Here is a 14,131-nt window from a genome sequence, read left to right on the forward strand (position 1 = left end):
AAAGTATGATCAAGCAAATAATATTAAGACAACAACACATCATTAACCCTACTGAAGAATTTTAAGCATGTGAAATACTAGTAACTGCATTGGAGATTGAATTTAACTACTCCCTCCATATTTTTATGTATGACACCGTTGACTTTTAGAATCACATTTGACCCAACGTCTTATTCAAAATTTATATCCAAATATACAAAATTATAATGCATAACTAAAGTTTCTATAATAATAAATCATATTATAACAAAATAATTAATAATTATATATTTTTTTAATAAGACGAATGGTCAAACGTAGAACTAAAAGTCAACATAAAGAAAATATAGAGGGAGTACTACAGTACAAAGTACAAGAATCAGACTGCGTCCTATATAAATTAGCATTAAGGAAGCAATCTCGAGTCGAACAAACGAAATAAAAGATGATATGTTCAATTGTTTTTCCATTTCAATTCGACGAATTTGTGGCTGTTCGACGGGTCGCCAAAAGCGAGCACGACGGAACAACGATCCCAATCCCCCCCCGACCCATAGAAACACAGGCAGGTACATATATACAGAAGCGCGGATTTCACACAAGAGGAACGAATCCGGCGATGGTAGAGACGGGATCAGGGCAGGAGGAGACCGAACCGTCCGATTCCCCAACCCTCAGCAGACGGTGGGGACGAAGCGCAGCGCCGCGACGCGCGCGGCGAGGAGGCCCGCGAGCCTCCGCACTGCGAACTGGGTGCAGTTGGAGAGCGCGATGAGGCACATGAGCTCGTACACCACCCCGAGCGCCGCCTCCGCCGCCGACCTCCGCGGCGCGGGGACGTCCGGCTCGGAGGAGTCCCACCCAGCCCCGGACCCGGACCCGCGGTTCCACCACCAACCCCCTCCTCCGCCTCCGCCCCCTCCCCCTCCGCCGGATCCGAAGTCGCCGCCGCCGTCGTCGCCGGAGAAGGAGGCGCCGGCGTCGGAGGGGGGCTTGGAGCGGCGGGTGCGGGAGCGGGTGCGCGCGCGGCGGCGGACGGTGGCGGTGGCGGAGGAGGAGGCGGAGGGGCGGCGGCGGATGGTGGTGGTGGCGGGAGGGACGGGGGAGGAGGAGGAGGAGGCGAGCGGGCGGAGGAGGAGCAGCGGCAGCCTGGAGGTGGCGGCGGCGGCCGCGGAGATCTCCATGGCTGGAGGCGGTATCGTGGCCGTGCCGCGGCGGTGGGGAAAGCGGAAGGAGAGGAACGGAAGAGAGGGGAGACGTGGTGCGGCGTGCGAAGCCAAGGAGTGGGCAAGCGGGGGACGGTTACGTGTGGCGGTCGGAGAGGCGAGATGGACACGAGGCGGAGGCGGAGAGGCGATCGTTGTGGGCATCTGGATCTACGTGGCGTGGGGACGGAGTGTTTGGATTCCGTCCTCTCGATTCAGCGCCTACCGGGATCTTTTCTCCTCCGTGGCTATCAATCAGCCTGTCACGAACTCTTGGCGATTCAATAGCACGTGCTTAGCGGACACGTTTTATAGCGGAGGTTTTGGTTCTGACGATCCGAATCGGCAGTCCTAATCCGAGGGAGAATTATAGGACTAGTGAATCACGAATTTTTTTAAGACCAATAAATATTTGTATATAAATGTCAATGGTCTGGGATAAACAGTAATATGCTAACAAGACGAGTACGATGGTTATACGTAAACATGGGATTATTTAGGTCCTTGCTCTCGATGTATGAAATAAAACCCTACTCATGTTTGACGATTGTATTCAATTAAATATGGCATGTCTTTTGAGGGGTGCACATGCCCCCCTTATATAGGAAGGGATATAGTTACACATATACTAAATTTGATAAGATTTGGATCTACGTGTCCCAGATATGGTAGAGTTTAGCAATCTCGCTTTAACCGACAATAATATTGTCTTTCTTGTCCAATACCAAAAATACCCTCAGTATATGTATCCCACAATAATTTGTTTGGTCATCTATATTGTTTAAAAGAGTAGTAATCATAAATAAGTAGTCTAGCAGTCTAGTCTCTCAAACTCAAACAATGTGTTGGTGAACGCATTCAAAAATTATGCCAAACATTGACTCTAACATAATATTTTTATTATATTTTTGTAGGGTGCTTTACAGCATGTGGAGTAGAGGTGGCCATAAGGCTCACCCAGCTCACCGTGGCCCAAGCACGGCTGTGCTTGTGCTTATTCCCGTCGAGCCGGCATGGCCCAATAACCACAACGGGTCCTGCCATGCCAGCCCACGGGCTGCATCGACCGCCCAAACATGGCCCAACAAATCTCGGGTCGTGCCGGGCCGACCAACAGCAAGATGGGCCAAAGCGTAAATAAGTCTATATTGACTCCCTCACCTCTTTGGGATATGTGAATAAGTATATTTTTTCTCCCTCTTCTTTGGGTTGTGTCTTTTGAGGCTATAATAAGTCTATTTTACATGCCTCTTATTTTGGGCTAAATTTTATATAACTAAATTAAGTCTATTTTAGATCCTTTAAAATGTTTTGCATCTATTGTGTCGTGCCGGGCTGGACCATGTGCCAAGGCATTGGCCCAGGCATGGCCCAACAGCCAGGCCGGGCCAACACGGACCCGATTCCTGTCGTGTCGGGTCGTGCTTGGGCCGGACCATCGGGCCTCAGGCCTTTTGGCCATCTATAATGTGGGGAGGTTCTTTTATTAAAAATTTTGTTGCAATGATTTCAACTAGTATAGGTAACATTACACATAACGAATATACCCATAGATCTACCGCTTGACAGATCTATAAAGTCAATATAACTGAAAAAATACATAATGTTTAACAAAGTGCAACAGTCTCTCAAAATTTTAAATATAATCTATATACTATTCAAAAGATATAAGTTGTTTCTATTGTCCATCAAGTGCAGTTGTGTCTATGTCATCCGATCTGAGCCAACTCTCCCCGCTTGTTATAGTAGATCCTATTCGATAGCAATGTGCACCTGCAACAAATCCACATTGGTTTTGCTTACCTGTCCTCCACAGCCACTCGCCATCGACGAATTCGTTGGCCCGGGCGCTAGCCACCTGAGCTAGCTATGCCCTACATAGACAGGCCCAACCTGATGTATGGTCCTGGTGTTGTCTGGAAAGGGCAGGGCCTAGCTTGTCTTGAAAGTGCATCTAGCTAAATGAGTTGTTAAAGGACTAATGAGCTAATCAAGATCTTGTGGAGATTTATATTGCGAAAGGCTAAGATGTTTTGCAGGTTTGACATGTGAGTGCATCAAGAAGACTTCAAGTTACCCTTGAAGCTTTTAAAGTTTTCGTAAGTCTTAGGTGTACCATACTATTAGGAGGGGTGACAAACACTAGCTTTTGACATTCATATCTGCTCAAGATCAATAGAGGGGTTGAGTCCTAGTTTTGCTTAAGTTGCTCAGGACTATGTTTCTCTATCCCTATCAGTTAGGGTCGGACTGACCGGAATAGTCCGGCAGACACTAATTGTTGACCAAACGTTCGGATGTCGCGGCCCCTAATGAAAACATGACATATACCAGCATCTATTTAGACCACCCTTTACTCTAGCCATTGGTTGGCCACTCATTTCGAACAAGAATTGTTCTACGGCATTCCTAAAACCTTTTGCACCTTTCTACCTAGTTCCTTGAGCATATGAGTGAATCTCGAGTGGATTTAGAGATTTAGGGTTGACTTTTTCCTTGTCAGTGTCGTAGGAAGGTCTTGAGCAAGTATGGATTCTATTGGGCCGACGTTTAGAGCTTGTTACTCATGGAACCTCCTAGATAGTTAGACGTCGTCCTGTAGCTTCCAAAACTCATTACAGTTGACCTAGAAAGTTTGTGAGGCATTCACATTGGCTCTAAAAAGAAAAGAGTTAAATTGGGATAGTATATTTACTTGCTCTCTCCTAGAAAGTTGCAATGTAGGGCAAATCATACATGTGATTGGATTGATTGCTTGATCTTGATCTTGATGGTCAGTTAAAGATCAATCGATCTAGAGGTGTGGATTTAGAGACCCATGCCAATTTTGTGGTTGAGAGCTGGGTGACGAAGAGGATCAAAAGGGATTCGACTCTTAAAAGTTCCTCAATGGAGAGTAGGATTCTTGAACCCAAACTTTAGGAAAACATCCTTTGTGTCGCTCTTGTGATATTGCTTTCCCACTCTTTCTTGCTTGTATTGGTCTTGCCATTACATATCTCCTCTTAGCTCCTCTGCAGGTCTCTCTCGAGAAAACGATATTCTTTGAATCCATCCTTTTTAAAGTCATTCGGTAAGCACCATACTTAACAAGCCACACTGACAAATACAATTTAATGCAAATAGAGTACAAATGATAGACTCAGGATTATTTTACATGAAACAACATTTTAAAGCATTTATTTTCTCAACCATATCTGTTAATGCACACAATTTGTTGTTTTACTCTTTTGCAATTTTTGACTCGCAACAAATGCATGGGTTAGTCATTTCAAAGGATGCATCTAGCCAGCTATCACGCCCAGAAATTTACACCAAATTTCTGAACAATAGCATGCATTGAATCTCGATCCAGGAATCAGCCCAAGTACACACTATGACAAATTAATACACAGTTCTACGACTTAAAAACAATTATCTATCGAAATGCAGCGGAAAAGAAAAACAAGACTAAACCATCTAATCTTCAGCTTTAGCTGGCGATGACGGCTCCACACCACAGGCATTCTCGACGACGGACTGAACCTCACTTCAACCTTGGGAACAACCTTCTGACTGGAACTCTGGCACTTGCTCTGGCACTTTGTTTGGTGGGGAAAAAATTAAGCAAGGCTGAGTACAAACCACCGTACTCAACAAGTAATACCCAAGAGAGGGAAAATAATGAATGTAATAGGGTGTCAAGGAACATGCTAAGGTTAAATTGCTCAAAGCTACGGTAATTCAGCAAAACAGTAGATAAAATAAACTGAAATAAAAGTAAAGTACTCGAAAAATAACCATTCACTATTCAACGTTACACCACGTTGCAATAGGCCCAGGCCGCTGTCGAACGTTACACCACGTAGCGATAGACCCAAACCACAGCCAACGTTACACCACGTTGCGCAGGGTCAAACCAGTTCCAAGATTAATCAGATTATAAAAGGTTCAACTAATCCCAGTGAATCTGTTAGTTCGCCCATTAACCGCGGGCACGGCTATTCGAATAGTTTTACTCTGTAGAGGTGTACAACTTTACACACAAGACATGGCTCCCAAGCATGTTACCATGCCCCAACGTACCACCACGATACCTCAGTACGAAAACCATGATAAGACCTTTCACCTAACCCTCCCTAGACAATCGCACCACACTTCAGGTTTCGCTTCCTCCTTTACATCAAGTCGGGCAGCCCCCTCTTGTGCCTAGGTGAATCCGGAAGCAGCATAGGACCATCGTTACACCACGATTCCCATCCATACTCCATCACGCTCACCCTTGCCTGGGTATGTCGAATAGGGACAAGCTAGACTACAAGTCTCACCGTTGCCCACTCTAGCTTGTGGTTAGTACGTGTAAGACTTCCAGGGTTTCCTGAGAACCGGTCCTTAATTGCCATGGGCATGACCCTCAAAACCATGCACCCATTGCCCACCATAAATAATATTTTAGTTATTATTAATCAACATCGGGAAATTAATAATGATCACAACCATTAAAGATCTATAAAAGTCTAACAGTTAATTAAATGATAATTAGTGAGCTAGTTGAACTAAGCATGGCTAAGCATTTTCTAAGCCTAAATCTAGTCAAATTAACCCTGGGATGACAATAATAATGAGTGGGAATCAACGAATATAAAGGTAATAGCCCAATAAATAAATAAAGTAAATACATTTGAATACAATGCATGTTTGAACGTAAAAGCGGGGCATTTTATAATCATAGGTTCAATATGATCAAAGAAGGGTGTCACTTGCCTTGCTTTGACCCACGAGGAACTTCGGCGACAACTTCGAGAACCAACGACGCTGCGACGAGGTCAAAACCTACGACAAACCAAGCAAAACAAGCAAAAACAAGCTATAAAACTACTGAAACAGAGAAAGAAACTATTTTTAATGGATTCTTGGCATTTTTCTAGATTTAATAAAATTTGAATGGACCTAAACGGAGACTAGATGAATTAGTTATGAATTTTAGAAGATTAACTGTGTTTTTAAACTAAACAGAAAAATCTTATTGATTTATTGCGCAATTAATCGGAGGCATGACGTCAGCACATGAGAGAGAGGGTGCGCTGACAGGTGGGGCCTACAAGGCAGAGAGGGGAAACAGAGAGGGGAGGGGGAGCTCTGCTCCGGCCGAACAGAGGTGGGGAGCGGGCAGTCAGGCGGTGGCGGTCGGCGACCAGCGGCGGCGGCGGGGACTGGCGACCAGCGGCGGCGGACGCCCGGCGATGGCCGGTGACCGACAGTGGCAGAGGCAAGCGGAGCGGCTAAGTGGCGGCGGCGGAGAGGAGAGGCGGTGGCCGTGACGACGGTGCGCGGGCGGAGGGAGAAGAGTGCGGCGAAGGGGAGCGGTGCACGATGAAGGCTGGCGGTGGGAACAACGACGGCCGGGGCCGGCGGCGACCGAACGCGGCGCACGGCGGTGATGGCCGGGTGGCGCGTGCACGGAGGAGGAGGAGGAGGATGCGGCATGCTCAGCATCGGCGAGACAGAGGAAGGGGCGTGAGGTGGCGGCGATTGGCGGTGACCAACGGACGACGCTGAGAACAGCGACGAAAGGGGAGGGCGGCGACCGGCACGCTGAGAACGACGACGGCGACGCATGGGCACGGCGACGTTCCGATGACGGCGGGGTCACGTCAGCGACGGCGAGGCGGGGGCTGACGGCCGGCGGAGGGGCGACGACGATGGCCGGAGCGCGCGAGGACACCGCGGTAGCACCGGCTTGACGTCCACGGGCAGAGAGGAAAAGAGAGAGAGAGTGGGGACGACGACGGCTTACCGGCGATGGGGACAGCGATGGCAAGTCGGCGAGGACTGGGGACAGGTGGTGACGGCTGGTAGCGGTGGCGGAGATCACTCGGCGGTAGAGACGGCCGGGCGGCGAGATAGGAGCGGGGCGACAATGCGAGAGACAGATGAGGATGGGAAGGAGAGCGGGAGCTCACCGGGCGACGACGCACGGGCAGCGATCATCGTTCGGCGGTGCGGGGACAACAGCACACAAGCGACGAGGTCGGTGCTCGAGCGGCGACGCAGCGACAGATCGGTAGGGTGGCGGAGAGAGGGCAGAGGGCGACGGCGCGAAGAGATAGCAGTGGTGGTGCACTCGGGATTTTAAAGGGGAGGCGAGCGTGACGGCACGCGCATAAGGCGCGGGTGGTAAGCGGCGCGACCGGGTCGCGTTGCCGGGAAGAGCGGCATGGCGGTTGCGTGTGGCCGTTGCAGGTTGCGCGAGGGAAGCGGCGACGCGTGCCGAGCGGCGAGGCAGGAGAAGCAGCACGGCCGTTGGGCCGGTGTAGAGAAGCGACGGCGGTTGTGGCCGACACGCGGCGTGACGCGGCTCAAAGCTTGTCCGGCCAGCGACGCATGACGAGGCGGCGCAGCACGACGGCGCTAGCATCGCGGCAGCGGCGAGGCAGAGAGCCAGCTGGGACACGACGGCGCAGCGGCGAGGACGCGCTAAAGGGGGCGGCGCCGGGAGAAGTGGGGGGGTTACGTCGGCGACGGATTTGGCAGCGGTCGACGCGGTAGATCGGCATCGGCCGTTCCATCGTGCGGGCGGCGGGATAGCAGGAGGGACGCAGCGGCAGCAACGGAGGGAGGCCGGTGGTTGCGGACGATGGTTAGCCACGGCGCCGTCGGGGCGCGGCGTGCACACGGGTGAGCGCACGGGCAGCGGCGACGCGACGACCAAGCACGGGCGCGAGGCGTACGCACCGCGTGGCACGGCGACTAGCGTGGCAGAGCGTCGGCGCGATGAGATGCGCGCGAGGTGAGGTAGAGGAGAGCGATGGCGATGGCGAGCGAGGGGTGGCCCGCACGGCTCGGCGGCAAGGCGTGGGCGGCGACTAGAGGAGGAAGACTGGACTGACCGGTGGTCCCCACCTGTCAGTGGCCCGGAGGAGGAGAGGGAGGTGGCCTAGACTTGGTGCGAGCGAGGTGGCATCTGGGCCATGGCCTTTGGCCGGCCCACAGTGGGAAGGGAGGGAAGGAAGGAGAGGAGGAGAGCAGGCCAGGCCGGAAGAGAGGGGATGGGCCGAAGGGGAGGTGGGCTGGCGACCTGCTTGGCTGGGAGGAGAGGGAAAAGGAGGAGTGGGCCGAGGGAGGCGATGGGGACTTCGAGCGTGGGTTGGGCCGGCTCGGGAAAGCGTGAACCGAACATGCACTCGCAAATCGGAACTAAAACATGCACGAATTAGAAATTCACATGACGAATTAGATCCGCAACACGAACTTGTGCACTGTTAGCGGGAAGACGACGGGAATTAACACTTACGAAATTGAATTTCATACTGTAGATCAATTTTACGCTAGCTAATTAGATTAGAAATTCTAAGCAATTACACGGTAGATCAAAAATAGATTGATTCGCATGAGTAAAACGTATGCGAACCTGAGATTTGGTGGAGAGATCGAAGATGGATTGCTGCTGTTCCTCGTTGTTTGGCTAGGAAACCTAAACAATTAAACGGTAGATTAATTTGGATTGATTCGCAAGAATAAAATATATGCGAACCTGAAATTTGGTGGAGAGAGACCAGCCGACGACATGCTGCGAACAGGGATGCAGCAGGGCTGCTAGCAGCTTGCTGCGCAGCTGCTGGATAGGGGGCGGCATAGCTGTAGCGGAGGCGCAAGAGGCGATTGGAGATGCACGAGAGAAAGAGGCCACACTGTGGGGGGTATTTATAGGGGAGAGCTAGAGATAAATTTAGTTATCCATCTCCTATAAAAAAGGAAAAGATAAGGTTTCAAAGGGATAAGGAATAGAGTCCTAATTGCTTGAAAATTGGTTTTACTGTGAGGGGGAGGTTGGGGGCTGCTCACGTCCATGGTGGGGGGATGGGGTGGAGTACAATGGGGGGAAGGGGGGATATCGTCGGGGAGAGGGAGTTGGGTTCGGCCAGGAGGGAAAAAGAAAAGGAAAAAGGGAAAAAGAGAAAAAAGGAGAAAGGAAAAAGGAAAAAGGAAGGAAAAAGGAGGGGAAAAAAGAAATTACCTCCAATTTTGCCGATTTTTATTAAGTTTATTTAAGCAAATTTTATTCTCTGAAATTTAGATATAAATCTTGTTAATCATTTAAAATGCTTTCGGGATATTTTAGAATATTCCGAAAAGCTTCCATTTAATTAAATTAAATTTATTACACTGGATTTTCTCCTGAACTTTAATTAACAAATTATTCTAAATGGATTATTTAATTAATTCTTGGCTTGGGTAAAACTCAGGGCGTGACACCAGCCTGCCAAGAAGAAAAAGGCACTGAAGAAAAAGAAAAGACTCCCTAGAAGAAAGTTGCTCAAGCTTCCTCAAAAGCTCTAGCAAGAGTTGCTAGGAGCTTGTCCAAGTGACTTGATCCATGAAGAAGCATTGTTATTTTTTGAGGTATTACTCATATGGCCTTGTAGTTCCCATCAACACTTTGTAGCGTAGCTGCAATTACAAACCTTTTTCTACGAAGACCATGTTGTGGTAAACTTGCAAACACACTATGACTTATGTACTGCATCGTGCTATTAATAACTCTAGATGAAGTTCTAAATTGGTCCTTTTAAGGGTCTTAATGTTAAAGCCCTGCTATTAAAACTTGTAAATAAGCTATTATAAATTATGTCCTGCTATTATATTTTGTTATCAAGCTATGACTTGTTTTGTGTTGTTATAAAGGTCTACTGTCTACATGTCCTGGATATTTTCTATGTTGATCCTTTCCCATGAAAACATGTGTGTCTAAACTCTACATTATGTCAGTTTATAAATGTCTACATGATGATTGTTTATTTCCCTGCTATATTGTTGAAGCCAATATATCATAAACTCATAGTCATTGCAAACGCTTGCCATGCCATCATGTTGCCTATAATAGTTCATTCTAGTATTTACATGACTTATTCCAAAATATGCAAATGCTTAGCAAAGAAAACATTTTTTTCTACGACACCATAATTTACAACAACATCATTCATTCATTCAACATTCCTTCTACACATGTTTTCAACAAGTTGCTTTAAAGGGCATATACATCAAGCAAAAACTTTAGATAGAAAAATTAACAACAGAGCACACACCAAACATATCATTCTCCTATGCCTAAACTCTTCTGCATCCAACTACGTATTTACCTCTCAACAAACCTCCTTCCAATTACCAATCTTCTCCTCATTCTCTGCAAAAACATAGTGCGAACTTGTCATATGCTTCCTTTAATGCTCCGTTCTCCTACTTATCACAGTAAACAACCATTTCCTCATCGTACCGGTTCATAAGGTCCTCCTTGATCTGCAATGAGAAATAGGGGGATGCAGAACACCACTAAACTTAACCAAAACAACAAATTGATCAAAATATAAACCAATTTGCAAAAAGGAGACTAACATCTCGCCAACATTGAAGCCACCTCTACCCATGATTTCTTGTGGTATAAGATGTCCATGCTACCATAGATTTACAGCAAGCACTCCTCAACTTCTATACGGAAGCTAAGGGCGGGGAGTGATGAAGGATGTGTAGGATTGAAACAGAGTTAAACAGACCTACCAGAGGGGGGTAAATGGTAGAGAAAACCAAAACCCAAAAATCTTTCGCGGAATAAAAGATTACCTCTGTCGAAAAATATCTTGATCGCCTCGCTCCTATGCCACCGCTACCTTGATCGCGCCGCTCATGTGCCGCCGATCAGATCGTCGAAACCCAGAAAGTCACCAGCGCCGATCAGATTGTCAGAATCTAGAAAATCACTAGTAGATGAAAGTTAAAGACGTAGATCGAATGAACTTGACTTTATTGCATCAACTAGAATTTACAAAGCGCACCAACAACGCTCCTCTCAAAATTGTTGATCTAGGATCAACAACTATTCAACTCAAATTTTCTAATTCTAAATCTCACAAAAAGCATACCAAGGGCAGACCACTCGATACCAATTTATATGCAAAATAATCAATCTATTCAACTCTATCTCCGACGCTCGTGGCCGCATGCAGAAACAGAATCGAACGCCGTATCCGGACGTAGCGGTTTGCACGTGCACGTATGAAGCTCGGACTGCTGTACTTCCATACGGCCACGTCAAGCCATGCATGCACGAATCAGGTATGTACGCACGAGATAGAGTCCACCACATGCTTCCTTGCCGCAGCTGATTTCCTCACCACGTACGTACAAGAGTCCATCCATGTACGTTCCTTGCCGCAAAGCCAAACAGGGCCTACGGCCCATACGACTCCAAATTAACATGCTACAATACCTCGCCGGGTACTGTAGCATATGTGCACTACCACATCTCTCTTCCTTTTGTTCACCAGTTTATCTCCAATTTATTTCACGATTGTTCCGGTGCTTACACACGTAACATGTAAGCCCGTTACACATCCATCCCCACACGGCATCCATCTACCATGTGTCACCTCGTATTCAACACCGTCACCCGGCATCCTCGATCGTCCGGACCTTAGCTCCTCCCTGAGCCTAGTCACGATCTCACTGCCATTGACCGATATTGACCTTCGGGAATCACGACTTTAGTCTAACCATGTCACATGACATCTCGACCATCCAGACCTCGGTTCCTCCCTGAACCTAGTCATGGTCCTCGCCATTGACCACAGTTGACCTCAAGTCACCTGCACACATAGGGATAAACCAACCATTTCTGAGCACAGATATCGCAACCTGACTCACATTAGTTACACACACCGACACCAATTTATAAGCGAATTGTTCATCACAAAACATTGATCATGACCATGATCTTACAATCTCCCCCTTGATGAACACATTGGCAAACACTTCAAAGTTTATTTATTATTTTTGGAAAGCAACTCCAAAAAGCATTTAAAAAGAAACATCTTTCACTTTTGAAAAGAAAGAAATTTCCAAATTTCCAAAAACTTTCCAAAATTCTTCTCCCCCTTTTGACAATGATTTCATCAAGCGTAGAATTTATGTTCTTTAACGTCCAAGAGCTTAGCATACACATAGCATATCAAGTCATGTGTTGCAATAAAAAGAAGATAAATTCATCTAAAATATAGCTCGCATGTATTAAAGTATAATCATGAACCAAAGATTTTACAATTATGTTCAAATCAACAATCAAAATTCATGATTTCAAACGAGTTATAATGCAATACTGTCACACGCATATAGATTGAAGAATAAATACTAGACATATATACCTATTGCATTTATCACTCTCTAGCCTTGTCACAAAATTACCAAGAGAATTTTAATATTTTTTTCTCTCAATTATTCCGGGTACGTCCTTGTCGTCAAGACTGTTTCCAAGGATTCGGCACCCATTTTTTTCTCACATCGAATACGTCCTTGTCGTCAAGACTGTCCAAGTATTCGGTATTCATTTTTTTTCTCTCACATATTTTTTATTCTCTTGCACAATGAGCAATTTAAAAGCTATTTGAGAAACAACAAAGCAATAAAGCATATATACAAGCATTTATTGATCAACCCATATGCTAGCATCAATATTGCATAATTTCTTAATTCAAGTATAGAATTTAAGTGTCATGCATCATATCCCTTAAAAGCAATATCTAAGCTTCATAAAAATACTAGAATACATACAAGCTATACTAGAGACAAATAAACCTTCATAGTATTGGTAGCATGCTCATGACATACCATATGTATAAAACAAAGCTCTCTTTGTCAATTATTGTCATATTTTGCTGGATAAAACCACAAGGTATAAAACTCCCCCTCAAACCATGCCAAAAGGATGAATTATTCTCAATTCTCCCCGAAGAAAGGCAAAGCGAGAAGAATCCAGTGGTTTAGTGAAAATATCAGCAAGTTGCAATTTTGTATCCAAAAATGTTAATTCAACATCTCCCTTCTTAACATGATCCCTCAAAAAGTGAAAGCGAATATCAATGTGTTTGGTGCTTGAGTGTTGAACAGGATTCTTAGCAATGTTGATAGCACTAGTATTATCACAAAAGAGAGGTATTTTCTCAAAAGTAAGACCATAATCTTTCAAAGTTGATATTAGCCAAAGAATCTGTGAACAACAACTAGCAGCAGCAACATATTCTGATTCAGCAGTAGATTGAGCAACACTAGATTGTTTCCTAGAAGACCATGCAATTAATGAAGTCCCAAGAAAATGACATGTTCCACTAGTACTTTTACTATCAATTCTACACCCAGCAAAATCAGCATCGGAATATCCACTCAAGCAAATAGAAGATGAGGTAGAATACCAAATGCCAAATTTAAGTATATGTTGCAAATACCTCATTATTCGCTTGACTACTTGACGATGTGAAGCATAAGGAGATGCTTGAAAGCGAGCACACAAACACACAGCAAATTGTATGTCTGGCCTAGAAGCAGTTAGATACAGCAAAGATCCAATCATACTTCTATACCCCTTTTGATCAACTGCTTCACCATCTTCATCAGGATCTAGCACAGTTGTAGTACCAATTGATGTTGAAATTGGTTTGCAATTCTCTATCTTGAATCGTCTCAAGAGATCCTTTGTATACTTCGTTTAATGCATAAACGTACCTTGAGGTGTTTGTTTGATTTGCAACCCCAAAAAGTATGATAACTCACCCATCATGCTCATCTCAAATTCCCTGCGCATAGTCTCAGCAAACTCCACAACCAAAGCGTGAGATGAACAACCAAAGATGATATCATCAACATAAATCTGAATGAAAAGTTGATTATTACCATGCTTAGGAACAAAAAACGTTTTGTCAGCCTTTCCCATTTGAAAACCTTTTGCAAGCAAAAAGTTCTTAAGCCTATCATGCCATGCTCTAGGTGCTTGCTTCAAGCCACACAAAGTTTTAGACAATTTAAAAACATGGTTAGAAAAATCAGGATTTTCAAAACCTGATGGTTGTTTGACATAAACTTCCTCCTGTATAAAACCATTTAGAAAATCACTTTTCACATCCATTTGATAAACCTTAAAACCT

General features: G+C 45.8%; 1 protein-coding gene across 1 annotated transcript; it reads right to left on the reverse strand.

Moving 5' to 3' along the window:
- Positions 1-418: 418 nt before the first annotated feature.
- On the reverse strand, positions 419-8,799 carry LOC121053297 (zinc finger protein ZIC 2). The gene is made up of 3 exons (XM_040520056.1): positions 8,742-8,799; positions 6,469-6,543; positions 419-1,132 (listed from the first exon to the last, which is right to left on the reverse strand). Exons 1-3 carry the CDS (start codon positions 8,797-8,799, stop codon positions 654-656), a joined length of 612 nt encoding a protein of 203 aa, XP_040375990.1. The 3' UTR covers positions 419-653.
- Between the last annotated feature and the right edge of the window lie 5,332 nt (positions 8,800-14,131).

This window comes from Oryza brachyantha, chromosome 1 (assembly GCF_000231095.2).
Source record: "Oryza brachyantha chromosome 1, ObraRS2, whole genome shotgun sequence".
Lineage (NCBI taxonomy): Eukaryota > Viridiplantae > Streptophyta > Magnoliopsida > Poales > Poaceae > Oryza > Oryza brachyantha.

Excerpts from the sequence above, each read along its gene's own strand:
- LOC121053297 (XM_040520056.1), bottom strand. The coding sequence starts at position 8,799 with ATGCCGCCCCCTATCCAGCAGCTGCGCAGCAAGCTGCTAGCAGCCCTG. Across the intron at positions 6,544-8,741 it reads AGCAGCCCTGCTGCATCCCT|CCTTCATCGTGCACCGCTCC; the intron begins GTTCGCAGCATG and ends TCCCACCGCCAG. Across the intron at positions 1,133-6,468 it reads GTCGTCACGGCCACCGCCTC|CCAGGCTGCCGCTGCTCCTC; the intron begins TCCTCTCCGCCG and ends CCGCCGCCACCT.